The 26298-nt window shown below is 50.7% G+C and overlaps 9 protein-coding genes across 9 annotated transcripts; 4 read left to right on the top strand and 5 right to left on the bottom strand.

Annotated features, from left to right (window-relative positions):
- Positions 1–168: 168 nt before the first annotated feature.
- Positions 169–2072, bottom strand: CONPUDRAFT_156978 (ABC1-domain-containing protein; the record flags this gene model as incomplete). Its single annotated transcript, XM_007773947.1, has 5 exons — positions 169–490; positions 549–1299; positions 1397–1756; positions 1814–1949; positions 2013–2072. 5 exons carry the CDS (start codon positions 2070–2072, stop codon positions 169–171), a joined length of 1629 nt encoding a protein of 542 aa, XP_007772137.1.
- A 1408-nt stretch (positions 2073–3480) lies between these two features.
- On the top strand, positions 3481–6655 carry CONPUDRAFT_138985 (DUF21-domain-containing protein). The gene is made up of 8 exons (XM_007773946.1): positions 3481–3802; positions 3860–4033; positions 4254–4350; positions 4400–4478; positions 4527–4645; positions 4701–4911; positions 4964–5563; positions 5617–6655. Exons 1-8 carry the CDS (start codon positions 3498–3500, stop codon positions 6489–6491), a joined length of 2460 nt encoding a protein of 819 aa, XP_007772136.1. The 5' UTR covers positions 3481–3497; the 3' UTR covers positions 6492–6655.
- A 1125-nt stretch (positions 6656–7780) lies between these two features.
- On the bottom strand, positions 7781–8697 carry CONPUDRAFT_156976 (uncharacterized protein; the record flags this gene model as incomplete). Its single annotated transcript, XM_007773945.1, has 5 exons — positions 7781–8047; positions 8104–8205; positions 8258–8377; positions 8423–8512; positions 8578–8697. 5 exons carry the CDS (start codon positions 8695–8697, stop codon positions 7781–7783), a joined length of 699 nt encoding a protein of 232 aa, XP_007772135.1.
- A 3219-nt stretch (positions 8698–11916) lies between these two features.
- CONPUDRAFT_75585 (uncharacterized protein) lies at positions 11917–12744 on the top strand (the record flags this gene model as incomplete). Its single annotated transcript, XM_007773693.1, has 2 exons — positions 11917–12386; positions 12444–12744. 2 exons carry the CDS (start codon positions 11917–11919, stop codon positions 12742–12744), a joined length of 771 nt encoding a protein of 256 aa, XP_007771883.1.
- Positions 12745–13104: 360 nt separating this feature from the next.
- Positions 13105–13476, top strand: CONPUDRAFT_156974 (uncharacterized protein; the record flags this gene model as incomplete). Its single annotated transcript, XM_007773944.1, has 3 exons — positions 13105–13128; positions 13181–13374; positions 13431–13476. 3 exons carry the CDS (start codon positions 13105–13107, stop codon positions 13474–13476), a joined length of 264 nt encoding a protein of 87 aa, XP_007772134.1.
- A 1374-nt stretch (positions 13477–14850) lies between these two features.
- CONPUDRAFT_156973 (uncharacterized protein) lies at positions 14851–18492 on the bottom strand (the record flags this gene model as incomplete). The annotated part of the gene is made up of 9 exons (XM_007773943.1): positions 14851–15294; positions 15349–15777; positions 15830–16425; positions 16481–16750; positions 16802–16922; positions 16999–17100; positions 17147–17257; positions 17308–18288; positions 18346–18492. 9 exons carry the CDS (start codon positions 18490–18492, stop codon positions 14851–14853), a joined length of 3201 nt encoding a protein of 1066 aa, XP_007772133.1.
- A 2026-nt stretch (positions 18493–20518) lies between these two features.
- CONPUDRAFT_75583 (uncharacterized protein) lies at positions 20519–23577 on the top strand (the record flags this gene model as incomplete). Its single annotated transcript, XM_007773692.1, has 11 exons — positions 20519–20720; positions 20774–20856; positions 20908–21141; positions 21616–21687; positions 21791–21883; positions 22065–22139; positions 22221–22330; positions 22443–22602; positions 22625–22777; positions 23083–23192; positions 23232–23577. 11 exons carry the CDS (start codon positions 20519–20521, stop codon positions 23575–23577), a joined length of 1638 nt encoding a protein of 545 aa, XP_007771882.1.
- A 443-nt stretch (positions 23578–24020) lies between these two features.
- Positions 24021–24355, bottom strand: CONPUDRAFT_156972 (uncharacterized protein; the record flags this gene model as incomplete). The annotated part of the gene is made up of 3 exons (XM_007773942.1): positions 24021–24095; positions 24147–24284; positions 24335–24355. 3 exons carry the CDS (start codon positions 24353–24355, stop codon positions 24021–24023), a joined length of 234 nt encoding a protein of 77 aa, XP_007772132.1.
- A 1060-nt stretch (positions 24356–25415) lies between these two features.
- CONPUDRAFT_156971 (uncharacterized protein) lies at positions 25416–26230 on the bottom strand (the record flags this gene model as incomplete). Its single annotated transcript, XM_007773941.1, has 3 exons — positions 25416–25532; positions 25724–25806; positions 25882–26230. 3 exons carry the CDS (start codon positions 26228–26230, stop codon positions 25416–25418), a joined length of 549 nt encoding a protein of 182 aa, XP_007772131.1.
- Positions 26231–26298: the final 68 nt, after the last annotated feature.

The following is a 26298-nucleotide window of genomic DNA, read 5'->3' as shown; positions in this document are numbered from 1 at the left end:
AAACACCCGAGACCATTCATCACCGTCTGGATTTCTTTACAATGCTTTATTCGGAGTGGGACAATTATCATATGCTACAACTTAGATTGGAATAATGTAGCTATAAGTACTATAGTACGGATGCATAGGTGAGCTAGGGTATGTCTATGTCACTGAATATCTATGTGTCTATCCGTTAAACGCGTCGGGCGCGACGTCCACACCCATATGGGTCTTTGCGTAGCCCCGCATCGAGCGCTCTAACTCGTCCTCGAAACTCTCCGTCTTGAGACCCAGAAAACGGCGTGTCATCTCGTTAAGTTTGCTTAGCCAGAAAGCAGTGTCGATCGAGAGCATGACCGTCTGGAAAATGAAGTAATGCCAGTACTCCCGTATCCGCTCGGACAGCGTCAGACTCGGCATGGTCACAAGAGATCGCGAGGCCCAGTATCCAGTAATTTTGATGCGGTTGACGGGAGATCCAAGTGCCTGGTTATTACCCTGGACGATTCTGCGGTAGATTCCACAGGTTTAGCATCACAAATGAACGCATTAGCTATGTCACATACCTCATGTTCCGACCAAGGAAAATAAGCTCCTTGGGCATTTTATCGGTATCCGTCAAGAATTCCTTTAGCCTGGCCTTCATCATAACACCATGATCATACTGATTGAGCTCCGCCATTGGAACTCCCCCCTTCCTTGGCTTCTGCCCCCGCAGCTTGATAGGCCTCATGAGCGTCGCACTAGCGAACAAATCCGGTGCGCCAAAGCCCCACTGCGTAATTACACCCTCGATCGCCTTGAAGTCCGCCGCGAGCAGACCCCTCCACAGCGTCGCATACTGTCGGCGGAATGGCTCCTGCACGCGCACGTACAGCCCATGATCAAGGAGCACGAGCTGCGGCTTGCCCGGCCTCTCGGGGTGTGGCCGAATAATGATATTACCTGGGTGCGGGTCACAGTGCACCCATCCCCAGCTGAACATTTGCGCCGAGAATAGCTCCACCATCGACTGCATGACCGCACGGACGCCGCCTTGCAGCCTTACGCCCTCGAGATGGGGCGGCAGCTGCGCAGCCTGTGCGTCTTTATCCCGTTCGCCCATCAGTTTCCGAATCGACGCGCGGTTGCTGAGCCGGACGCCATCAATCCACTCCGCCGTCATGATCCTTTTTGATGAGTACTCCGGGTACACCTTGGGTATATGCACTTGCTGCGCCAACCGTGGCTCGGCCGCAACGAAGGCAGCCATCGTCCGCGAGTTCGTCGCCTCCTGCACGAAGTCCAGCTCCTGCTTGAGATGATCCGTAATGAAATCTACCGATCGGCGTTAGCCTCGAACAGAAACAAGCAAAATTCCTGTGTTCTGCCTATGACAAAACAAGGTTTTGCATGATGAATTCATGAAACGCACCAGCGACGAAATACACCGGGAGATCAAACACCCAATGCTCGAACATCCACATCACAGCCTTGAAAGCCGTCAGGTCATAATTAATCTGCCTCGACACATCCGGCTTCTGGATCTTCACGGCGACCCAACGCCCATCCTTCGTCTTCGCCTTGTGCACCTGCGCAACACTCGCGCTGGCCATGGCCTGCTCTTCGAACTCCTCAAAAAGTCCGTCCGGGCCGGCTGGTGGACGGCCGAACTCCTTCTTGAAGACAGCCAATACACTCTCGTATGGAATCTGGGGTGCGTCATCAAACAGGCGTCCGAACTTGTCCTGCATTGGGCGTGGCATCAGGGGTGCATTCGCACCTATAGCTTGCCCTAAAACAGCAAGGTCAGACGCCATCGCCTCAAAGATATCCACACAATAGCACGAACCCATTTTGATGTATAAGCCACCGTTCAAAGTGAATAGGTCATACATTCGTTGTGCGACACGTTCGTGAAGCAGTGGAATCTGGTCGGCCTTTTCTGGCTTGAAATTGAGCTTGTAATCGATGGAGATCGCCGCACACTAGAGTTCCAAAGAAGCCATGGTCAGCAAACACGCAAGAAAAGGCTCGTTTGCGCCATACACATCCATGCGAAGGCAATAGAAGCAGTCCAGAAGCAATGTCAGAGACGCTTTCGCGGCCATAACGCGTAAAACCGCGGCCCTGGTACGACTTCATTGCACGAAAATCTGCAGCCGTCCTCGGCACGAGCGAAGAGAAGGAGCTTTGTAGAGACTCACAGTATAGAGCGTCCGGAGATTCCTGCCTATCGCAGATGCATTGAACTCCTTATCGGCCAGCAGGACGGCTCCAAGCCCTAGCCCAAGGTAGGCGGTCCTTCGAGCATACTTGCGAAGTCTTCTCGGGCTACCGGAAGACGAAGTCGGTGCTTCGGTAGAAAGAGACCGAGGAAATGGGCCGACGCGAGATAAGTTACGACATCGCAAAGAGCGCTGCAGTGTTGACTGCGTGGCAGAGAGCATTGGCCGTGAAAGGAGCGTCAGAGGATAGACTTATCCGACAAGTGTCTGAGGACCGGAGACTAAGTAGAGCATCGTCTGGCTGACGCGCGGCGAGCCGGCGACGACTTCGGGACGTGATCGGCCTCCCTACGCATGACGCAAGCAGCAGGCCGTTATGCGCTGACATGACGCCGATGAGGCTGTGGTGTCGGTATCTTCCGGGTTTCAGCCTTTCGTCGGGGCAATTGCACAGGGGCCCAATGTACCCATTAGGATGCTCCGAGGCCAAACGTTTCGCAGATCCAGGGTGCATGAACGCCCACCTCCGAGTCCCTACTCGTGTCCACTGTTGTCCTGTGTCGTCAGAGGAATGGATACAGGGTTTGGATATGTGCAGTACACACGCCCTACACGTTCTATCGCAGGTCATACATACAAATTATTACGCCCTATAGGTTCTCTGCAAGGTTCCGAGCCAACGGAAGATAGTTCCTTTCCGATAAGCTCCCGCCCTAGAACGTGCACCGCCATCACCATTCTGCGCAATCACAGCTCGGTGCTGCGTCTGCTGTAAAACACAGTTTCTGAGCCAACCAAAGCAGCGCGTCCGAGTCACCAGTAGGGCTACCCGAGAATTGATCGCCGCAATATGTACACGACATCATTTCCGCCAGCGCCAGTCGCCCGCAGATGACCTCAGTGTCCGAACGGGAGACCCCTTTACCTCGGGGCAAATCCTCGATTTGAACATGATAACCGAGCTGCTAAAGTGGGGACCGTGCACTCACGGAGAAGCAGGTTCATTGCCTTTTACCACTGCAGCCAGTAACGTCAAATCAATAGCACGAGGCGTGATATGTGTCTCTATGATCTCCACTTTTGACACGGGGACATTCTACGAATGGACCGCTGTGGACCGCTGTGGGCCGAGCGTGACATGCCAGGCACTTCTCCGCATTCCAGACTCATTTAACCTTCTCTTTTACGTAATAACGGCGCAACAACGGTGACATCCAATTTAGTGTTGACATCGTAAGTTATAAGCTCGCGGGTCCTCGGCTTGACAAAGGTTCTCCTTGCCCCCCGCGCTCCGTTTCCGCCCCTCGAATGGTACCACCGCCACTACTCCGGACCCAACACTCCTCCCGTCTACTCCTGACCTTATTCTCAGTAGCGTCCCAATATGTGCCCAACCTCTCTCGTGTCGTCCGCGGCGACGCCGACGACCCCTCCAGGCTGCATACCTGGGCCAAACGAGCCACGACACTCGACCATAGTAGTGTCGAGTTCATCGTCTTCGCAACCCTTATACCTATCCTCGTCTTACTATCTGGTGTATTTGCCGGTTTGACTCTAGGCTATATGAGTTTAGACGAAACGCAGCTCAATGTACTTAGCCTGAGCGGTACTCCGTAAGCTATCCCTCGCTTCGCGATGTTATTGGTCTTTGTTCAATAACATTCTCACAGTGAGCAAAAGAAGTACGCGGAGAAAATCATGCCAATCCGCAAAAACGGTCACCTACTGCTGGTCACTTTGCTTCTTGCAAACATGATTGTCAACGAAACGCTTCCTGTCATCTCCGACCCCATTTTGGGTGGTGGTCCGCAGAGTGTTGTCGTCAGTACAGTGCTTATCGTTATGTAAGTTCCCTCTTACACCTTTCCCAGTGCGTTCGCATGAGCGTGACGTCACGCCGTTCTTCCCCACGTCCCTTCACACCCCCTTCGCGCCGCTGACAATGTATGGGAGTTGCTGTGTCGTGATTGGTGGAAATGGGCATCGGCGTTTACCTTGCCAGTTTATCCACTATTCTCTACGTTGCTCACAATGTTGTATCTAACTCGAACATTTTCCTTTTAGCTTCTCGGAGATTATCCCGCAATCTCTCTGTACTCGCCATGGTCTTTACCTCGGTGCGAAAATGGCGGGATTCACCAAGGTGTTGATCTTCGCTTTGGTAGGTTTAACAACACAGACCACAACTCGCGTTACTAAATGTGTTGTAGGGTATTGTATCCTGGCCTGTAGCCAAATTTCTTGAATTTGTACTTGGCTCTCATCATGGTATCATCTATCGGAGAGCAGGTATGTGGCATTCTGTCAGACCGCATATATTCGCTAATTTTATTTCAGAGTTAAAGGAACTTATTGCCATGCATTCTGCCATGTCTGCACACGGCGGCGATCTCAAGACAGACACGGTCACGATCATCGGAGCCACGCTCGATCTTCAAGAGAAGGTCGTCAGTCAGGTTCGTCCCCTCCCCCCGCCTCTTGTTACCCACCCTTTCTCACATTCACCTTTAGGCCATGACACAAATCGACGACGTCTTCATGCTATCCATTGATGCTCGCCTTGACTATGAACTTTTGAAGAAAACATGTCAAACAGGTCACAGTCGCGTCCCAGTCTACGAAGAGGTCGAGATCGCGATGGATTATACCGGCCGTAAGCAGAAGGTGAAGAAGATTCTCGGTGTCTTGCTCGTCAAGCACTGCGTTCTTCTGGACCCGAAAGGTTAGTCGATAAAGCTCTACCAGCTGCTACCGCTGCTAACGTGTTAGCACAGATGCGACCCCTCTTCGTAACTTGCCTCTTAACCGGATCATGTTTGTACCCAACAACGAGTCTCTTCTTGGCATCCTCGATAGATTCCAAGAGGGTCGATCGCACATGGCCATCGTCTCTCGCTACAGCGAGGAGAAGGCTGCTTCGGTAAAGAAAGTCGTCAAACGTACTCTTACCCAACGTCTCCGCGAACGGGTCGGGCTCGATTCAGACTCTTCGAGTGATGAAGATGAAGCCACCGAGTATACGGAAGGGGATGCCGATAATAAATCCATCAAGGGGAGAGAGGTAACTTTTGCTGAACCTATGGGGAATGGAATCGGAGACCCTCAGCGCAACGATGGGGTTGTCGAGCACGATTACGCTCACGGACCTAGACGTACAAATAGCGCGCGAGGCCGAGGGCGTGGGCGTCCCCGTGTTCGTGCCCAGCGCCAACCCGACCTTGAGATGGGTGTAATGAAACCCATTAAAGGTCCCGCTGAACAATCAATGCCTGCTGACGCAGTTCTCGCTAAGAAAGGCGCAGAGCAGCTCCTACAGACTATTGACCCTGCCATCAACCCTCTGGGCATCATCACTCTCGAAGACGTACTGGAAGGTGAGAGCCTAGCGCGTTCGTTAGATAAAGCACAAACTGACCTTTTATGATAGAACTCATCGGTGAAGAGATCTATGACGAATTTGACTCCGAGGGAGCAGGTTCTGTGTCGTCTTTTGTCCCTAAACCCGAGCCTAAAGCTAAACTACCTCCTTCGAACTCCACGCCTAACTTGACGTCAACTGGCCAAGAAAAGGAGATACCCGCACCTTCTCCTAGCGCGAGGTCCTTCGGCACTCCACTTCTTCGACCCATCGCGCTCAAGAGCAAGAATTTCGGCCAAGGTTTCGGCTTCCTCTCGCGGTCAACTAGTGCGCCCCCCACTCCTCGCGATGAACATCCCCGTGGCCGTACCTTGGAGAAAGCTGGACAGGATATCGCTGAGGCTAAAGAGAGCGAGCAGAAAGAAGTGCCTGTCGTCGCCGAGTCTATTCCGGAAGCTCCTCCTAGCCCTACGGCCGGCTTTCCTGACACTTCACCCGATTCTCCCATGGAAACTGACGATAATCTAAGCACACCTGAGCGCGTGAAGAAGGCTTCTTTCAGTGGTCGTATTCCCGGAACTGCCAGCACTCCCGCGTCTCGCAGCGTATCCCCGGCGCCTTCTCTCGAAGCTTATCTCTATGGTCGGAAACGCGGCATGAGAGAAGGTGCTACACCGTCACCTGCCCCTGTCCCTGTTCCGAGCAGTCTCGCGTTTACCCCCATGACGGAAGGTGCTCGAGAGCTGCGTGCACCGGTGCCGAGGCCTCCCAGTTCCAAGGGTAGCAAGTTCAAGAGCAGTCCGCTAACTTCGAGCGACCCTACCACTCTGCTCACCGAGGATGCGGGTGCAACATCTTTGAATGAGACCCATGGTGAGCGGATGCCCGATAAACCAGAAGCAGATACGCCAGATCGGAAGGAGCATGATGCTGGATACTTATAACAGCGACAGTGAGGGCAGTGGCCCTACTCAGCTGATTTTTCTGCTTTGGTCGAAACCTTCTCATGTCTAGCGCACGAGAGTTATGCCCCATTTTCAATACCACTACTTCGTTCGTGTATTACTCTGAAATCAATACGTAGAACTTCAGCTTCAGCTTGAACCCCAAAACTCTGGACGTGAACGTGGATTGACATAAAGGTGACACTACCGACTGAAAATGTCTTGTGATTCTACTATCAAACTGTACAATGAAGAGTGATGCATTAATTTAGGAGGTATTAACAGAACCTAAAGAGTCAGTCCGTGTGCATCACTGCAGACAAAGCCGAGAATCCCCCTTCCAAATTTAGAATCAAAGAGGCGTAGAAGTGTTATAATGTCTGGATCACTATTTATCCGGATAAAAGGCGTGCAAATGTTTAAATGTTTTCCTTTCTTTTCTCGACTAGAAAAGCAAGTCATCACGTTAACATGTTTGCATTTGGAAAAGGTAACATTTAAGGTGCCTTTTTGATCTGCAAAAACGTGTCAATGATGCTAATCGTTTCTGCGGCCTTTTCGGCCGTGGAATTCGGATCCTTTTGTGTAGCTCCCCTACCACACAAAAAGGGGTGAAAAATGATGACTCATCGCCGACCTCTTCGACTGTGAAAAAAGTTAAACTTTTCTGTACCTTTTCTTGGCGCCAAGAGTGTGAGAAAAGTTTACCATCTTCGACTTGTTTTTTGGTCATCCAAATGACATCATCCTTGAACGACTTTTGCCTCGCTAATAAGGTAAACTTCGGCGACAGTACATCCGATGCATCCGGCCCTATCCGGTCCCGTTGACGATGTCTAGCCTCTCGTTGAATCGCGCAAGGTCGCGGTCATCGCAAGCTCGCGTGCAGGGTAGTAGGACTGGAAAAACCGATATTCATCGAACAAGAAGTGGAGCATGCACGAGAATATTTCGCTATCTCGTTGATCGGATGAACCTTTGCAACGAACAATATTTGAGGGATCAGCGTGGACGACATCGGCCCCAAGGTCCTTTTTTTCTATGTGCCTACATTGGTATATGTCAAGTTTGTTTATTAAATTTATCAGCACGTCTTCAATTCATCTATCAGTATCACCCCATCTGCCTACGCTAAGCGCTCACTCCACGGACGCCTACAAACAACAGGGCCGAGCGAGTGTAGCGCGGCAAAGCCCGTTATTGACCCGTTACCTTTGTTGTAGATTGGTTGTAGACGGGTATTGCGTTGATTGTTGGATGACTAATGTACACGATATTGTTCTGCTATTCTAAATCTGCCTCTCTTTCCTTGATCTGCACGCGGCTCTAAACATGTCTCTTTCATAAGCAGTCATCCCGAAACTTTTCTTGTGTTTTCGGATGAAGGTGGGTAGAAATTGAGGATCCTCATGGAAAATCCCGTGATCGAGATCCGATAGGGTCCGAATGCCGAGACGGACAAATGCGTGGACATGGGTAGTGAGGTCAACTCCGCATTGACGCCTAAGAAAGTCCAAAAGTCGACGGTCGATGATCACGTGATCGCGTTCGCGTTCCTGATGAGATAGGGGTCATTTCACGAAACGAACGGATCGCGAGGGGTGGAACGTACCAAGGATGAGACAATAGAGGGAGCGGGAGCAGGTTGGGGATTAGGCCCGATCTGTCCCTCCAGGTGGCGAAGCAAGGAAAGATCACCACCGTGATAGTTGTTCTGTTAATGAAGGTTGTGGCAGCTGGGAGTAGGTAGGTGATAAGCCACGTACGAGGATAACTTTGGAACGCTCCTTTCGATGACGTGCGTGGTCCGCAAAGTGAATGAACAGGTAATAGAATACAGGCCACGCATTGACGTAGCGCGTTAGAAACCCCAATCGTTGCAAGGCCTGTGACTGATCAATGTAACATTCGCAGGTTGTAGAGCGGCATACATATGCTTTGATTCTTCGTAAGTCTTCGAGACGTTGGTCTGCTAAGGGGCGTGTTCGATCGAGCGTACGCGTGAAAGGACGGATCGTTTTCTAGCGGTATAACGTGTCGTCAGCTGGGTACGTGTCGAAGTAGTGAGGATGAAGTTGGGACACACCTGAAGATCGCTCCATTCCGTTGCTTTGAGTTTGGTGTACTGGCGGATCTTGTGTCGTTTCTTGTGGTGATCGATGGTGTCGATAGCAAAGTCGATGGGAGGGGGTGGTATCAAGATCATCGTGGTGGTCGTGAATGAGGATAGGGGAAACAAGTCAGGAAATATAAGAGAATGTCGAAGTTCTTCGGCCATTGCCGTTAATAGTGGAGCAGTGAGATGCGAAGAGTCGGAATTGTGATTCGATTGAAGGCCCTGGGTTGTACGAGTTACGTGTTTGTGATTATATCATAGCGGCTACTATTACCTTTTAGTGCTAGTAGTCAGTCCCAGATATCTGTACGATCTTGGTTGTAGTTGGTTGCAAGGAATAATCTTACGAACCTTTTGCATCTCAGTGCTCAACAAATCGTTAACGGGTGGACGGTAATAGCGGCTTACCGAAATGAGTGATAGGGCGGCTAAACCCCTTTTGAGGTACGTTCGAGGCTGGTTTTCGGCGCTTACTTTAAAGACTTAAAAGGTAAGGCGAATAAGTAGTTCGTGACGCGTCCTGACTAGCTCAAAGTCAAGGCCCCCTGCAGGCACCCTTGGAGCCGAAGAACTTTGAATGGAGTAGAGGAATCTTCGACCGCCACTGTAGAACGCCCAGGCACGAGACGTGCCAAATTCTTAGAAGCACAATGCTGTGAGGGGGGCCATTAGAAGAGATTGATCATGAGGTATACCGCTACTTCTCGCCCCTAGAAGTATTATAATGGACGTGACACAGGTGATAACTAACAAGGACTCCACACTTCTCATGTTTCAGCTGAGTCGTGTTCTTCTATGAGCTCTTGGTCGCATGAGTAACTCCTGAAACTAGATACCAGTCAAACTTCCGTGGAATATGGGACGCACAGATGGGACTTACGTTGGAGGAAAACATGGACAAACTAAACTGTGCCGACATCCGCAAGGACGATGTTGTCGCCGTTGAACGTTGAAGCTTGGCTTCGACGTCGATTAATAAATTCCGCGATGAGGAGCAGACGAGCGTGCGCTTCGAGCTCATTAGGATCAAACTTCTTGGCCGGAGGCTTCGCCCTAAGAAGTCTACTACTTCCAGCGATTTGGGCGCGCACGTCAACAGCTGAATGACATAGATGATCATGTGTCATAACCAGACGATGCTACGCTGCTGTTATGGGGAGAAGCGAATACGAGATCAGTAGATTATTCTAGTAAAAACATGGCAAGGACGTATCGTGATCTATAGGGTCGAAATAATGCCCTCCACGACCGCACTAGTACTGTAGTGATTCGTCAGAAGGTCTCGGAATAGTAAGGTATTTCCTCGGAAACTCAGGTTGGCGTCGTCGGCGTCTCGTGCTACGTGACTAGGGACTTTTGACTCACTAGGAAGTCCTGTGGTTCAGGTACAACCTCACGAGATCTTGAGTAAATTTGCGATAGAGACTTTCAAGGGATCCGTCAGCTTGGTGGAGTACGCGTGGCGCAGCAGGTCAAAACGAAAAGCGAAGGTGGACGGGAGATCAATGTCACGCATGATGGGTAGGTTGACGCTTATACCTGTACTCGACGGCGCTCGCAACAGCCAGGATGGATGTCCGTTCCTTGAGCTTGGAGATAATCCCTGCCTTGGCTATCAAGATACTCTCTTGTTCCTAGACGAGCTCTAAGTCTTTCCTTTGAGTTGCCCTGGGATACCTCGTTGCTTACCATGACTTCGTAGAGCAGCTACGAGGTGTTTCTGATATCTCGTTGGATTCGATAATACATCAGACGGCTTTGTTGCTCAGTATAGATGTGCCGCAAATTTGTGATTGACAAGCAGACTGGAAGGGGGGAAACGGTACATCACTTTGTCAAGACAGACTGGAATTGGGATCACGCATAACATACGCAGTGAGACCGACGGATGCAACGCCGCGAGATGCATTCTTGTAGACATCTTGAGAGAGAGGTTTATTAGACTGCGGCACAAATGGGAGGGTAATAGGTTCACTTACATGCAAGAACACAGCCGGCGAGCCCATGAACTCTGCCATCCCCGTCCACGCGCGGAATCCTGTCCCTGCTCACGGGGTGTTTGCTGTGGTGCAGTCCCAGCCGCTGTCGAAGCTCAGTTTCGCAGGCACGATATTCAGAAACGTCTCCCTCTAGCTCTTCATCATTCGCCGGCGCGGATTCATAGGCACGGCCATAGGTGCACGCTCGCTCAGCGAGACCGTGTGCTGCGCCTGGCCCTCGGACACTGCGTCCAGTGTTTCCTGCATGAATGCGACCTGGCAGTCCTCAGAATTGCACTGGTTATAGGCGTTCGGACGGGTGCTCACGTATCGTGCGGGCGCTATGGCTTTTCTATCTTCGCGCGGTTTTCTCGACTGGAGGGTGCGGGAAAGACTGGGAATAGCCTACAAAGCGGCGGTAGTGGGGCCGTGTGGGCGTCGTCTATAATTATCATAAGTCAACTACATCCGGACCAAAGGCGGGCATTCACTAGCATTCACAGTAGCTACCATGCGGCGTCACGCTCCTCAGCGTGGCTCCTCGAGCTCGGTCTTACGGTGTCCGCACCATCGTCCAGACAAGGTCATGATTAGCATCTTCCAGGCGGCGACTCGGAGGCAGTGTGTCCCGCGCTTGCTGGTACGTGTACTCCATCCAGAGATCTATCATTCCTGATTCGTTAATAACTACCGCAGGAAAACGCCTTACGTCGTTAAGTATGTAGTCGTGTTATCATCATGTTAGCGAAGACACTTACACAACCGAGCGATCGCGTCTGGCCCCCGCGTGACCTGCTACTTATGCCAGCGGCCAACGATCTGATACCCCGTTAGGGCTTCTCTTGGTTGACAGTACGTACCTAACAGGACCAAGAACAACTCCTAACAGCAGACCAGCTTGACGCGGACTTTGCTCCAGCTTTGCTCTTCGTATATAGGCACTCTAACGCCTGAGCGTGGCCTTGCCGGATTCCAATATCTTGCGAACATCGACATTCGCTTTCGTTGCCAGGCAGCCATCTTGCTGACGATTTGTGCAGCAACTCTTGTCATCGTATAGAAGGTTAGTCCAGCGCTAGCACGTAGAATCAAGGGCACCACGTGATCGCACGTCTCCCTCAGACGATAAGTATCAGGGCTTCGTATGATCAGTCGTTGATCAGGACTACGTTCAGCGCTGCTCCCATGGTCCAAGAGAAATACCGAAGTGCTCGAGGGCGAGCTGCGTCCATCTCGTCAATCAGCTCGGAGTCGTCAATCAGTACATCGTCTCACTCTACCTGTGCATACAGAATCACTGATTTTCAGTACAGCTCAACCACCGTCAGTCATGACCGATGACATTCACGGCACACCTGTGGTCGTACGCACCCGTACAACTGAAGTCACCACCACCGAATCTCCCGGACACAGCCAAACCGTCCGGACTTCTCGCACAGTCACCACGTATCACTCGGCCTTCGTCCCCGCGTCACCCTCTCCACATGTTAGAAGACCCTCAGTTTCTACTACCCCGGCTTCAGTTCATTCGCCCCCGGGGACTCCTCGCCCTCGATCTTCCTACGAATCCGCCTCCCGTATTGGCGGGCATACAGCATCTCCACTCGCAGCACCTCGTACTCCTTCCGCCCGACGTTGCTCGTCTCATGTCCCCAACACCAATACCCACCCTCCTTCCGTCCCTTCCCCTACCCACCGGACCCTCATTCCTCACCCAAGCTATTTCCGGAAGCCGAATTATCATGTCAAGCGCTTCTATGTCATTACACGCGGACAGGAGGTTGGGATATATGATAATTGGTGAATGCTACCGCCAATATATGCCGCGACCTATACTAATGCTCATTTATCCTTCAGGCACGATGTCTCGGAGCGCACTACAGGAATGACGAGCAATAAGCAAAGCCATTATTCCACGTTCGAGGATGCTCTAGCCGTTTACACCCAGAAGTACGAGGACGGCAAGCTTGAACCTATCCCCGTAAGAGGTGGACCTTTCTGGCGACAAGCTCCCTCAGCCTCATCGCCATCGGAAGCGTCAGTACAGTCTCGAGCAAGTGACGATTTTGGAATTAGGCCCGAGGATGACATATCCTCGTTGATGTTGCAGCTGAGTGTGGACGAAGCGAATGGAGGGCCCAGTCGCCGTAACATCTAATGCGATGGTCCATCAAACTTTAAAATATTCTTGTTTTCTTACCTTGTTTTCTTTCATCAATGTGAGACTCGCGCGATGCTGGAGGTTATATCTATAGCGCACAGTATAAGCAAAGTATAAGCCTGGCACCTATTCATTTGCATAAGACCACCCGGTATTGCACCCGGGTATAGGGCACGTGATCTTGTCCGTCTGTCTGTCCGCGTTGCGCGTCGCCCGTCAACTTACAACCTCGCTTTATTACGACCCCCGACGCCCGTGTTCTGGTCTTTGCTAGACTAGCCCATACTACTAGGCTCGACTCTCAGATGTCTCAATAATCAGATACTTAGTGGCTCGCTTTGGTCGCTACCTCAAGCCATGCTAGTAGGCGGAAATCTTACGGTATGTTCAGTTCTTCAGCAGCGCCGGCAACTTGTCTCATGGAATCTATCAGTTTGAGAAGTCTCCACTGCTCTATTTCTATCCATCATCTCGGACAACAAAGGGCCGTGCGATGCGGTCAAAGAATGGTATTCGTCCAGGACAGCAGCTTGCCTCAATGCCAGTACCGACGTCAACATGTGGTGCCCCGGACCATGCTACCTCGCCACAGAGCAGGCGGTCGTTGCGACAATGTTATTTCCAGAGGTATGTGACATTTCTCGTTTTACTTGCAGTGGGAGTGCTAACAGTTATGCTACCAGAACCCCTACGTCAACGCTATCCGCATCCCTCGCTGCCGCTACGTGATAGCATCACCCGTCAACTATCTTGAGCTCTCGTCACTGCGCTTTCTCCCAGTCAATTTCTCCATTCAAGTGCGAAGTAATTGCATATGAGCTGAATGTTACGAATGACAAGCCAATTTTCAGGAGCAGAAACAGATTGTGTAATCGTAGGTGCACTGTGTTTGGCCATCCCGATTCCCCGCACCCGATCATAAACGCAAACTATCATCAACTAGACGTTGCTACAGGGTCTACATGCCCGGGGGTGCTCTGTATCTGGCAACTATACCTTTCTGTCTATCTCAGCCAACTGCGACCAGCGACCACCTCATTCCAGATGCAAATTCCGCTTGTGTTGTCCTTCCAAACCTTCTAATTCTGCTTACTCGGTCAAACACTTCTTCATTATTGCCTTCGGCTTTGAAGCTTGCGTTTTCCGGATCACGGGAGGCGATGGATTTTTACCTCTTCAAGTACATGCGCGCTGAAGTCACTGCAATCGCCATGTGTCATTGGAGAAGCAAATCTCTGAGATAAATCGGTACAGTGCTCATCAAATCAAATCATTAAAGCAGATATATACCACTTACAAGAGCCTCGAGGCCTTCTGCATGAACTCGGAGGTGTCGGCTACATGGCCCTTGACAAACTTCGCTCGAACAACTTCAGAGGTACGTTAATTCTTTTTCTCACTGCTGGCGGTTAGGGCTGAGACATTTCATGACAAATAGCAGAAATCCGTCGAATCGTTAGGGTCCAGAAGTATCAGTACACCGTCGTTACGAAGACCAAGGATCGGCATATGGAAATCTTGAGAAATAACCACCCACGTCGTCGAGCCAAAAGCTAAATCAACCTTATCTCGGTTTGACTTACCACGGTGGGCTTATCGCAAGCCAACGAGCCCTTGTGATTGCCCAGCCATCATGTACCCCTTGAAGTCAGTCGTAGAAAGGCATGCGGGACAATTTCGATGGTCTTCCAGCGTGACCTCAGTCAAGGTGTATCTAGGACAAGGACAATACAATCCGCCTAGTGGCGTTCCTGAAAACTCCAGCAAGTAATCAAGCGAACGCTTGTCCGTCTGATGTACGAGCAGACGTTTGTTCGATCATGAGATGGAGGACTTAGAAACTATCACGAATGAGGGCGAGAAATTTGTCCGCGTCCTGTATGTTGGAAAATAGCATTTCCCCTCGATTTCGCCATGATCCCGTTTGCGCGCACCGTTCTTCCCTCTCCGCTTTCGTTCTATTAACGTCTCCCTACACTTCGTGAAGCTAGCGTTACAAATATACCGGGAGCTTGCGTATGTATCCTTTTATAACGAGGAGGGGTTGGGTTGCGCGTACAGGGTCGACATATTTTTTTTAAATAGCTAGTCGTGTACGTACATTTACAGATCATCATCTATGTCATGGATGGAAAAATCATAATCTTCGTCAATTATCATCAAGTTCTCTCTCTGCCACGACTTAATAGACTTCAACCACTTCGCATCATAGCAGTTGCGATGTAATCCCTTGGGAACAACGCCCAAGTGAGATAGACTGCTTTCCTTGCAGATACGAGGGGGATTGCCAGGTGTTGCGCGTCTACCGCCACCAGGGGAACGCCAAGCTTCTCTGTATTTGCGGTCCAGGGCATGCAAAAAGATAGTGAACTCCAAACTGCGCCAAACCGGTTTCACAATCAGGTAACGCTTCGGAGCTTTCTCAGGTCCCTCCTCCGGCTCAGTCTCGTCCCCGCTCATACACCCGCGAGTCAGAGAGACGAACAATGGTGCATGGTGGTTAAGCGCCTTGCGATCCCGGCAGATTGTAAACCGGTTCCATAGCAACTACACATAGAAATGAGTGATGTCCAATTACCGCAGCTAAGTTTGAGTACGAACCGTGCTTTTCCTATTGGCCATCGCTGCTCGTTTACGTCTCTCATACTCAGACCCTAAGGAGACTCCGTTATACCAATCATTATAGAGCCCACGGACGTAACGGACGACATGTTGGTCAATGGCGGCACCAACGACTTTCCACGTAACGTAGTTTGGTTTGATGCCGTACCGTTCTAGGATAGCGCCGCTCTTGACTTTCTCTAAGAAGTGATTAATAAAAACCTCCCTTGCACTCGCGTTGAAGTCGTCCTTCTTCCAAGGACGTGTAAAGTCGACCCGAAACTTGTCTACGGAAACCATGTTTCCAGTCTCAATGGACGCATAGATTTCAAATTCTTCATCATCTAGAGGCTCGGGTAGCTTTTCGAACTCTTTTGGCTTATAATCCGAGATTTTGAGAAGCGCCTTGAACACATCACGAACAGCTTCCTAGAAAGAGGGTGTTAAAAGGGCATGGACTATGCTGCTGAAGGCGACTCACCAACAAAGGAATCCAGCTGGTATGGCCCCTGAAATTATCGACAACCGCAAAAGCTTCGATTGTTGGTTCTTGAACTTCTTCATCTTCATCTTTACGGCCACTGGATGATGTCACTGGAAGCTCAAAGTTCTTCCGAGCACGCTTTGCGGGGCTACTGGCTTGGCTGCTGGCCCTCCTCTTCTTACCGGATTTAGATAGCGCCAACGACACTGCCTTCGCATGTGCGTCAAAAGTTTTGTTGCGTTGTTTGATATCTAAGCTCAAGTCGTTCATCTGAGCTTGCAGGCTTTCTTGAGCAGCATTGAGTTTTTTGGCGTAGTGCTCGAAGCCTCGTAGCAAGCGATGCTCGGAGAGGAGAGCGCTGATGTCCCCATTGTCTAAGGTAGCGTCGGAAGGAGGGATATTAGCGGAAGATCCCATCTCATTATGAACATTATTGGATGAAGGCAGGCACGCGGAGCGACTGCTTTCACGAGTAGAGCGTCCAGCGTCCAGCGTGCCTTGAGGATGGTAGAGGCGATCATCAGAGCTGGGTGGATGGGGAGGGATGGTTCTCGTAATCTTGTTTTGCTGAACCCTGGCCTCACCGTCCCGTCCTAATTGCATATGAATAAGGGGACCGGATCATTCGGCTTATAAGTAGCGGCTTACTTTGAAGGAATGGATTGTTTGAAGCTGAAACGCCAACATCCCTCCTGATATCACGGGCGGCGGCTCCATCCCTGGAATGAGACTCCGTTTTCGAAAGTGGAGCTACATGCGCACGTCCACTGTCTACTACTGAGGCAAATGGGTTTTGATGCTGATGCTGAGTTTCGGATCCATGAACCATAGTGTTTGACAGTGAACTCTGAGGCATGGAATGCTCTGGAGTAGGGCGAGCTCGAGGGTCAGCTGGAATCGTCGTTTGCTGATATGCGACTATGTGGGAGAACATAAGCCAGGAGAAGATCATCAAGCGTACGAACGGACCTCTCGGGAACAAGTCAATGGCACCCATCGCAGAACCCATGGTTATATCCTCGTCAAATTGCCTCGACTCATGTGGGGCAGCTCCAATTTGATTCAGGTGCTCAGACGTTCTAGAATTACCCTGGGAAGTAGATAAAAGCAAGCGAGACCACTCATTAATATATTGGAAAGCATGCGGCGATATATTCTAAACTCACTGGATACGTGAAATCAGGCTGGAAGTAATTGCCACCGCCGAAGTCGTTTTGAGATGGCTGTTGATTCGGTTGGCCCGTGTAAAGATGCGCAGGGTTCTCCCACTAAGAAAGAGGTTAGACTACAACTGAGTTCGATCGCGCAACTTACTCTCTGCGTTACGCTTTCAGCACGAATAGAGTTCATATTAGCTCGTCCCATTCCGCCATGAGAAGGTTGAGGTCCATGTACAGGACCAAAGCCAGCTGCGTGAGCCTCAATCTAAGAAAGGAGTTAAAATAATTTCATTTGGATTTGACCGAGTAGCTTACTTTCCGTGCTACGCTTCCAACACGAATGGAGGGCAAATCATCGCGTTCCACTCCAGGTACCATGTTTAAGCGAGATACGTGGCCTTCGCCATGAGAAGATTGAGGTCCAGGTACAGGGGCAAGGCTGGTTGCGTGAGATTTGCGGGGTGCGGGGAAGAAGCGCTGCGTAACGGCCTCGTCAGATGCAGAGATGAGGTACAGCGAGCCGTCATCTTGGTAAGGGTTAGGGACGAAGTGGGACGTGTCAGCTTCGCGAAGTCCGGAGAGTTTATGCTGAGACATGTCAACCTCAACTGGCGCAGGGACGGCCTTACGAGGGTCAGGGATGCATAGCTCAGGGACAGTGTGATCGGATGCTTCAGCCTTGTCGCGATATCTAGCATGGGTATTGCTGGGATTGAGTGCCGCAGGAGATCTACCGGTAGAGGTATGAGAAGGATACGTCGCTGTGAAACCGCCAACATCCTCGGGGCTGGCTCGAGAGCTGGGGTTTGAGACGGTTTTGAGAAGGGTGTTTGCCGGTGCCGACGGCAAGGTGGGTGCAGTGTCTTGATGAAGAAGAGAGCCAGGCTGGGCAGCGCTTAGTCGGCTCGATGAAACTCCAGTAAGGTTCGCGGCCTCATGAGTGGAGGTGCTTGTGGGAAGTATGCTCGGGGAAGCGGGTATTACTCGCGAAGAAGAACCGGCAGGTCTAGAATCGACCTCCTTTTCCGGTGAAGTGAATGTAGTATCCCAGGTACTCCAAACTGGAATCGTCAATGGCTCAGATCCAGAGGAGCTGCTCCCTTCAGGTTGATCGAGGATCAATGCAGACAAAGCAGGCGGCCGACGGGGGAGCGGCGCCACTGTCCCCCGATGTATCGCGATCGGTTGCTTGTTCCTGTCTAGAAGACCTTCGTTACTGCTTTCGACGTCTTCAATAAAACGGTCCCCGTTCGAACAAATCGTGTTTTGACCCGGAATTCGATGAACACCTGAAGGCTAATTGCCACAAATACGTCATCCACGCATGAAGTTGCTTTGGACAGGAAATCGTACCATCTCAGCTCGCCAGAATTTTAGTGGGTTGGGTGATTCAGGAGGGTGCTCAGCGGGTCGCTTTAAAGCGGGAGTCACCCTGGCATCTGCGTGAATTTCGTCCAGCTGAAAATTTTCTAGAAGAGCGTTTCGACCTTGGACATCCATGAGTTGTGGAGGACGAAGGAAAATGTAGTAGATGGTTGGTTGCTGGGACTAGGCACTCTGTTGCTCGTTGCGCGTGATCGCTGATAAATACATAGAGACCGCAACTTACGTTGACAGCTACTTAATGTTCGCTTACTGACTCAACGAGTACCTCTAAATCACATAATCTACTCTCTAGCAGCGTTTTGCTTCGAGCACTCAGAGTGGCTTGCCGAGTAAGTATGCATTCAGCTTATGAAATTGACGATGCGCTGGACGTAGTACTTCTTCTTGTCACATGGAACATCTCGGGGTACAAAGAAACGTTCTACTTAAAGGCGCTCGAAACTGGATCCATCCGCGGTCCAACAGTCCAGGCACCCCTACCCTGTCTATCCCAAATAGAGAAAACCTGTTCGAGAGAAGAAACTACGAGATACCATAAAACAACTTGTCGAAGCTTGGGGTGAGCTATATCGTCTCTTAGATTATACCTACCATCACCCGCCGTCCAGCTCTTGATCAGATCCTTCTCTTGATCCTTGTTCCCCGGGACGGGTACTAGCGAAGAACTCGTCCGCAAAAGCAGGCGTTCCAAAGAGGCTAACGCCCTAAGATCCCGTGCCCAAGCTGACGTGTCGCTCCAAGGCTGAGCAGTGCCAATATCGGCTGCCTATTGAGACAACATCTTAGCCTCTACAATATGGCTAATTAACAGAACACTTACCGAACGCTGCTCGCTCAGTTTTAACACACGAAGCCCTTTGATCGAAGCGATTTTGTGAAGAATTCTCCTGTCTGAGGCGTGGAAATCTATTTCGAGGCGAGTGATGTTGCAGCCGGGAGGTTCCAATGTCTTGAACACCCGTGTGGGAGAGCTCAGGTTGTCCCTTGTTATGTGAGCTTTAACCTGCAATATCTGACGACGCGGAGTGCTGGGGATGTTGTTCACGAAGGCGGATACGCAGGGAAGCGGTGCAGATACACTTATAAGATTGGGAAAGGCTTCTGTGCATAAGGTGCACTCTGGGGAGGAACTGCATTGACCGACTGAGATGTCAAGAATGGTTGGATGCTGGCTGACGAAATCGTTCACTCCCTCGTGAGAGCCATCGCATTTGAATGAAGAGAGCCTTGGAAATTTGATGTCTCGAAGAAGGTGCGAGATGGTCCCAGAAGACGCGCCACGAAGAATAATCTCGAGCGTAGACACGGTGCTGCAAGCGTACAGACACTGCCGAAGCTGGTGAGAAGTAACTTCTCCTACGCCAAAGCGTAAGCTGAGATAAAGAACTTCAGAAGCTAATTTGGGGTTATATTTGCAGCGAGAGAGGAAACGGTCAAGAGCTTCTGCGTTGTCTAAACACAGGATAAGCTGCTCGAAGCATGAGCATTTGGAAGGACGAAAAGATTAATGGCGACAAACCGAAGGCCGTTGGTCTAGAGCTAGCTGAAGAGTCGTTAGTGCGTGTGGGCATGCTGTAGCTTTTTCTCTCACCTCCTTCAAATCTTTACGAGTTTCGCGGAGGGTACTAGAAATGCACATTAGAAAGAGAGGGTGTGGACGTCGAAAGAGTCAGAAAGCCCCAGGCCAAAAATTTGATCGTGGATTTATTAACGAAACTGGAAGATGCCCTGATCACGAGCGGACTTTACTTTGATCCACGAAATAGCTGGATCCGGACCGGCTGGATGAGCGGCTGTCAGGCAGTTATTCGAGTGGTCATTCGCCACGTACATACCGCGCTACGAGGTAGCTATAGGTTCACATTGACTGATCATGATCAAAGCCTATATTCGGCTTCGCCGCTGTCTCGCAGCGGTCCGAATTTTAAGCCAAGAGGCATTGCAACTGCAGCCTTAATCAGCTACTTATATCGTATTAGATCAGTACTAGCGGCGTCAAGAACTGCCTTGGATCAAAAGTACTTACTTATATGGTTTATATCGACCCGCCTTGATAGTCTCTGTGACAGCGCTTAGAGGTTCACGGTGCCAGGGAAGAGTATTTTTGATTTATCATATATCCGAAAGGGAAGAGTCGATCATGCTACCTCAATATTCACCCACCGAGGGCGTGAAGCGCCTCGATCTCTGCGGCTCGCAGTGTTCTTTCGCACCCGTCAAAATGGTAGCTCACCTTTGCTTCAGCGACAGTGTTATTGCAGTAAGATATGCCCCAGAGTCAAGCACCTATCGAAATGTGGGGCGCATTCAAGCTTCAGTCCAGGAGCTGAGCCGTGGAAGGTGTAGGTCAAACTTCAGTTAGTCACCTTACTTGTAACTCATGCCTTTGCCACAGTCTTCCTCGCTCTGAGTAGCTTAACGCACTTGCATTTTCTTCAGCAACTCTCCTTCAATTGGACAGCCGTCCCTATACCGCATGTGAGCATAGATTCCTCAATAGCCGTTAACATACTGATGTCGGTGGATCAGAGTACGACAGGCGTGGTGATATCAAGAAATGGCAGTGTAGGGTTAGATACATGGCCGACATTGGAGAAGTGGTCCGTAACATTCCAGTCCCCGCACAGCCGTGAAAGCTTCTGTCGAATCATATCAGAAGGAGGCTGCGAGCTCCATCAACGCTCTGAAACAAACTTAGAGTTAGAACGGGACGAGGAGGAAGCAAGCTCGGTCTCTGAGCTTGACGATGGTGGATGGACTATCGTAAATGGTCCGTGCTAGATATCCTGGCTGGATATACATTTCCAACGATGTGGTCAATCAACGATGGTGGAACGTAAGGATTGGATGACTATAGCGACGAGCTAAATAGACATTGGCAATAAGGACAGTACACGTACAGACCTCGGTGGGTAGTGAAGGGAGCCATTAGATAAATGGGATGGATATCAATGGTTGTGAGAAGACGCAAAGAATGGCAGAGAACACAAGGCCGCCAGCTGCCGCGATGCGAAACAGAGAGCCAAAATCTAATGAGGATCGGAAGGAATAGTGCTGTGGGGGTTTTAGCTATAAAGAAGTTAGCCCATACGGCGACGTCGGAGTTATCCCAAGGAGAAGGCCGTTGAGCCATGATAATGCGCGACTTGAGGTTAATTGATATCAAGCTCCTGTTGAATCGTGATAAACAACTGAACCGCGACAGAAAAGATACTTTCAATGATAATCGATTAGCAGCCAGCTGCAGTCCAAGAAAAGACAGGGAAGGGACGGCTTGCGAGCTCTCCACACATCAATGACGCATTGAGGGTGAGAATGATTTCTATGGAAAAGCCGCAGGCATTAGGATCGGATGGCTGGATAGTGCCCGAAAAACAACCAAGCAGGCGTCCCATGCTGTCCTATGTCATAGGGACATTCAAGGCGCGAGAAACCTGGAGAACCTGAGGCCATATGGTGGAAGAGGCATGTCGTCCCATATACCACAGCGGCAGTTCCAAGCTTCGTAAGTCCGGGGGCTAGGGATCCAAGATGCTAGTGGCTTCGGAACACAGGAGCGAACCTTAGTCTCCGAGATGTCCGATAAATTCTCATCTTCCCAGAATAGATCTTCGCCTTGTAATTCTGGGCGGGTCGAAGTAGCCATAGCCTCTGTATAATTTGACATGTCCTCACGCCCTGGCGAGTCCGCAGAGGCGAGAATGCATGGCCGGGTATCATACGGCAAACCTGAGTGCGGACGAGAGGACGCGATGCCCAAGGTACACGAAGATAGGCTGCAGCAGGACGGGGAGTAGTTCAAAGCAGATCCAATGTCGCTCGGCGACTTCGGACATCCATAGCAACGCATACTCGGCCAGTCCCAGGAGAAATTTGGAGGACTGCTCATCTGCAGAAATAAGGTCAAGGGCAGACAGCAACTCCCGCTCCGACAGTGGGAAGCTCGTCAAGGGTATGTTTGATCGTGGCCATAACAGCGCAGAGCTAGATAAACATCTCTTCGCACATCGCTGTGTGCGACGGGCAGCTGACGATGGGAGCGCAACATCTGGTGGATGAACTAGTGGGAACTTTCTGAGCCTCGTTGACGAGAGGGACAGTGTTGGTAGCATTGCGGCCGTGAGGCGGCTTCACAACGGCTCTACAAAGCGAGACCAGATAGTGGCGACTCGGCCTGGATTAGAGTCTCCGGATCTCTTGGTCATAGAAATAAGATGGTGTAGGGTAATGGTTCCTTGCCCTATAGCCACCACTCCATCGTTTACGAGTTCGGTCTGAGATGGAAACGAACCACTCTGAGACTTCAGCAATTATCCGCCGCTTGACCATTCATCTTCGACCGGGCATCGTCATAGAACCGGCGGAATGCGAAAAGGTTGGGATCTTCAGAGAAGTGCGGGTACGCGGCGGTAGGGAAGTCGCCGATGCAAGCACCTCGTCGTCATCATCCCCTCCCGCTCGAAGTTGGTGACCTTAGGCGGCGCACAAGGATATTCTCTGCTTCCGTGGACCACGCGGCCCTAATACCATATCCCACCCGTTGCACTTCGTCCGCAATACCGCTCGACACTATCTTCTCCAACCAGGTTTTGACACCGACACTTGCGTGAACGACCTCGCTTGCGTGAACGACCTCGCTTGCGTGAACGATCTCGCTTGTTCCTTGATCACCGGCGAGGTGCTTTCCCGCACGGTGATATGAAGAACTTCGTGAACTGCTTCATCGGCGCCTTTGCGTACTTAGACTCGTTGATGAAGCAGCGGAACGCAGCTCTGGCAACTTCACCGGTCCAAAACTCAACGTGGATCGTTCCGTAAGCGCATATCGATGGCATCTTGAAAACGGTAATAAGTGAAGGTAGCGCGAGGCCAGAACTAGAAGCGGGTCTGCAAACGGCTGGTTTACGGGAGAGACTGGCTGGGATATGTGATAGAGATATGCTAGTGGTGACGCGCAATCGTTATATGGGTTTCGTCATAGACGGGATTCCAGCGCGCAGGAGACAAGTTGCCATCAAAGATAGACATCTTCCCGAGAGACGTGAAGGAAGCTGGGCAACCCAGAATATCATAGCTTCAGAGCGATCACAAAAGTCTTGGATAATGGGTTTTGTAAGCAACGGCGGGGGTATAAACTCGGATGATGTCGGATACCATTGCCTAACTGAGCAGACATGTTGGATCCAGCTGGCCAGCTGAGCATGGGTTCATCCCGCTCAAAGGTATAAAGAGTCAAAAGGATGGCGTTTCGGCACGAAGGCCTCGAGGGTGGCACTGGAAGATGCAAATTTGAGGCGTTCTCTTGCAAGAGCGCCAGGCAGAATGCCATCCCAGAATCGAAGTGTCGGGACAAGATAAAATGTTCAATGTAACGAATGAGTCGAGAAATTCCTCGTGATGGAAGAGGAAAGTGACCCGCGACGGAAAGAAGGCCTAAAATAATATCTAGCTTCGAGGCAGTAGTGGAAACCGGCTCCTGGCAACGAGGTAAATATGTCCAGATTACTCGCATGATTCCGTCCATGGAATAAATACGGGAGAATTTTCCTGGCTTTGGTTTTAGCGATTATCAGGCTACCATCAAGTTTAAGGCCTACTTTCGTGGTACAGCGCACAAAACCTAATGGCTAGCGGATATTGGTCTAGGGTTTCGCCATCATGTCTTTCACTCGCGAATGAGTTTTCTCGGTCGCCTTGTCCCACTTGGCCTGTGCAGTCTACCCGGAAATGTTAGATCGAAGGCGTCGACAAGAAAGAGGACTACGAACCTTCCCCTCTCCGTGGTGTGAACGAGTCAAGATCTCGGCGAGGACTACCTTGCATCGAAGGCAATAAGTGTTCTCAAAAGCCTTCGCAACAGACACCATTAACTCGAGCCCTTCTTCAAAAGCTTCAGGAGGCCACACCTAATCAGCGTTAGTAACCAGATAATCCTATAGACAAGCCGGGAACGTACTTTGAGTGGGACATAACACATGCTCTCAAATTAGATAATATAATTCGCACCCAAATCCCTCAAGGCTTGACCATCCGATGCTGGAGCGAGCTCACCCAAGAAAACAATCCTACTAAACTACAAAGCAAACGATGTCAACCAGTGCTTGATTCATAGGCAAAACGTCAACGAACGAAATATTGGCTAAGTGCCGTAGCATTGTCGTATACAACTCGGCGTTGATGTGGTGGCTCTCCGATTGGGAAATGGATATTAGGTTTGCGAGACTGTTCGAAAGTCGTCGGTTCCAGTCGATACCCTATCAAGTCGCCAAGAGCATCCTTTGAGAGCATCTGCAGCATTGTTACCAGCGTCTGACACAAGACGTAAACGTATGCCAGAGGTTGCAGCAGCTGGCCCTCCCATAAGGATTTTGCGCCGACGAAGGATATTTGGAATAATGGAGCGTAAAGATCTCCTTCCTGATATTCGCGTCGTGGCTCCAAGAACCGAGTCAATGCGGATTTTACATTCTCCTGCGCCAACGCGCCCAAACTGCATCCGACTTTCTAAGGAAAGGAGTGAGGTATACAAGGTCGATAGAGGTATCGGGATGAGAAACCTGGTGGGCTGGTTCATTCCCGGTCGCGATCCGAGGGTGCTAACTCGAGCAGTGTCTAGCTACCCTCGCGGCAGGCTAACAACTCTAACCAACGCTGGTCGTCTGAACATGCGCCGAATTAATTCCTATTCTTTTCTTTTTTTAAAAAACTACAGCTTACCAACGAAGTGGTCGTAGTAAAGTCCGGTCCAGCCGTGTTGACCCTTACTATGCTTGCCGATGGTTGACTGGACCGCAGCTTCGGGCATAGATGACACTTAAATCTCTTCAGCCCCGGGCTAAAAAACGGGTAAGTCGATGGAAATGTAAAAAGCGAGTACTACGTACTGCTTAGACTTGATGTGGGCCTTCAGAATTCTGCGGCTTTTCATCACCTTTAATTTTCCGTTGGTGCCAGTGCACACCAACTCAGGGCAGGACAACGACATCATCTTGAAACCAGTCTTGCTTGCTTCGGCTGACAAAGTCGCGCGGCGTCGGCTAAGACGGGGCCCTGTTCGCGAGACCGTAGAGGTATAGGGACAAGCAGGAGAAGCGATCATCGAACTTGGGGTCAATGCCAGGGCCGAAGAAGTTGGTCAACAAGAGCTCGGCTTCCTGCAGCATTACATTAGCTTATGAGTGTGATATCTGACGCGCTTTGTAGGCGTACCAAAGACTCTCAGAGGAACGCGTCCACCTGTCCTTCCGCCGCAGCCGCAAACCTGATGAACACGACGCGAAGTACGCATTCCGAAGGTGTTTTAGGTGTTGGATGGGCGCCTCGCCTTCATCGCCAAGCATCGGACCTTCAATTCGCGCAGAACCTGTAAATCTTCTAGGTATGCGTAGCATGAGAAGGGGAAACCGTGTCCCGAGTCGCTGCCGGTGTCTGAGAAGTGGAATAGCGACCAAACATGAGTTCTGAGGTTTCATCGTGGTGTCCCCTCTGCTCTCGTAGGTACACGGGGGCGCAGTTCGTTGGATGGGTCCACTATTGAATGTTTTGCGGATAGACGGCAAAGGAAGACCTTCGTTGTAAACGGTGCCCTGCCAGACGTGGTAGCAGACGGCGGGGCGTGTGAGAGGGGTTTGAGGGTAAACCTTGACTGGATAGATGTTGTCGGGTCACCTCGGAGAGTAAGATAGCTCTTGTCGTTGCGCTCCGAGGAGGGTGTTGGGGTAGGTGCAGTGGGGGACTCCATGTCCGGAGCCCAAGCCTGTATTGTCCAAGGCAGAGCGAGCTGCATCGAATGAGGAGCCAAAGGTACCAAAGGCGGAGCAACCGAAAGGAATGAGGGTAGGTGGATAGACATTGTTGTTGGAATCTGGTTAGGCAGTAGTGCCGTGAATAAGCAATATCGTGGATTGACCCTAACGCACC

The sequence above is a fragment of the Coniophora puteana genome, assembly GCF_000271625.1.
Source record: "Coniophora puteana RWD-64-598 SS2 unplaced genomic scaffold CONPUscaffold_11, whole genome shotgun sequence".
Taxonomy (NCBI): Eukaryota; Fungi; Basidiomycota; class Agaricomycetes; order Boletales; family Coniophoraceae; genus Coniophora; species Coniophora puteana.
The sequence above is the reverse complement of the archived record's forward strand: the minus strand, read 5'-3'. Positions and strand labels throughout refer to the sequence as shown.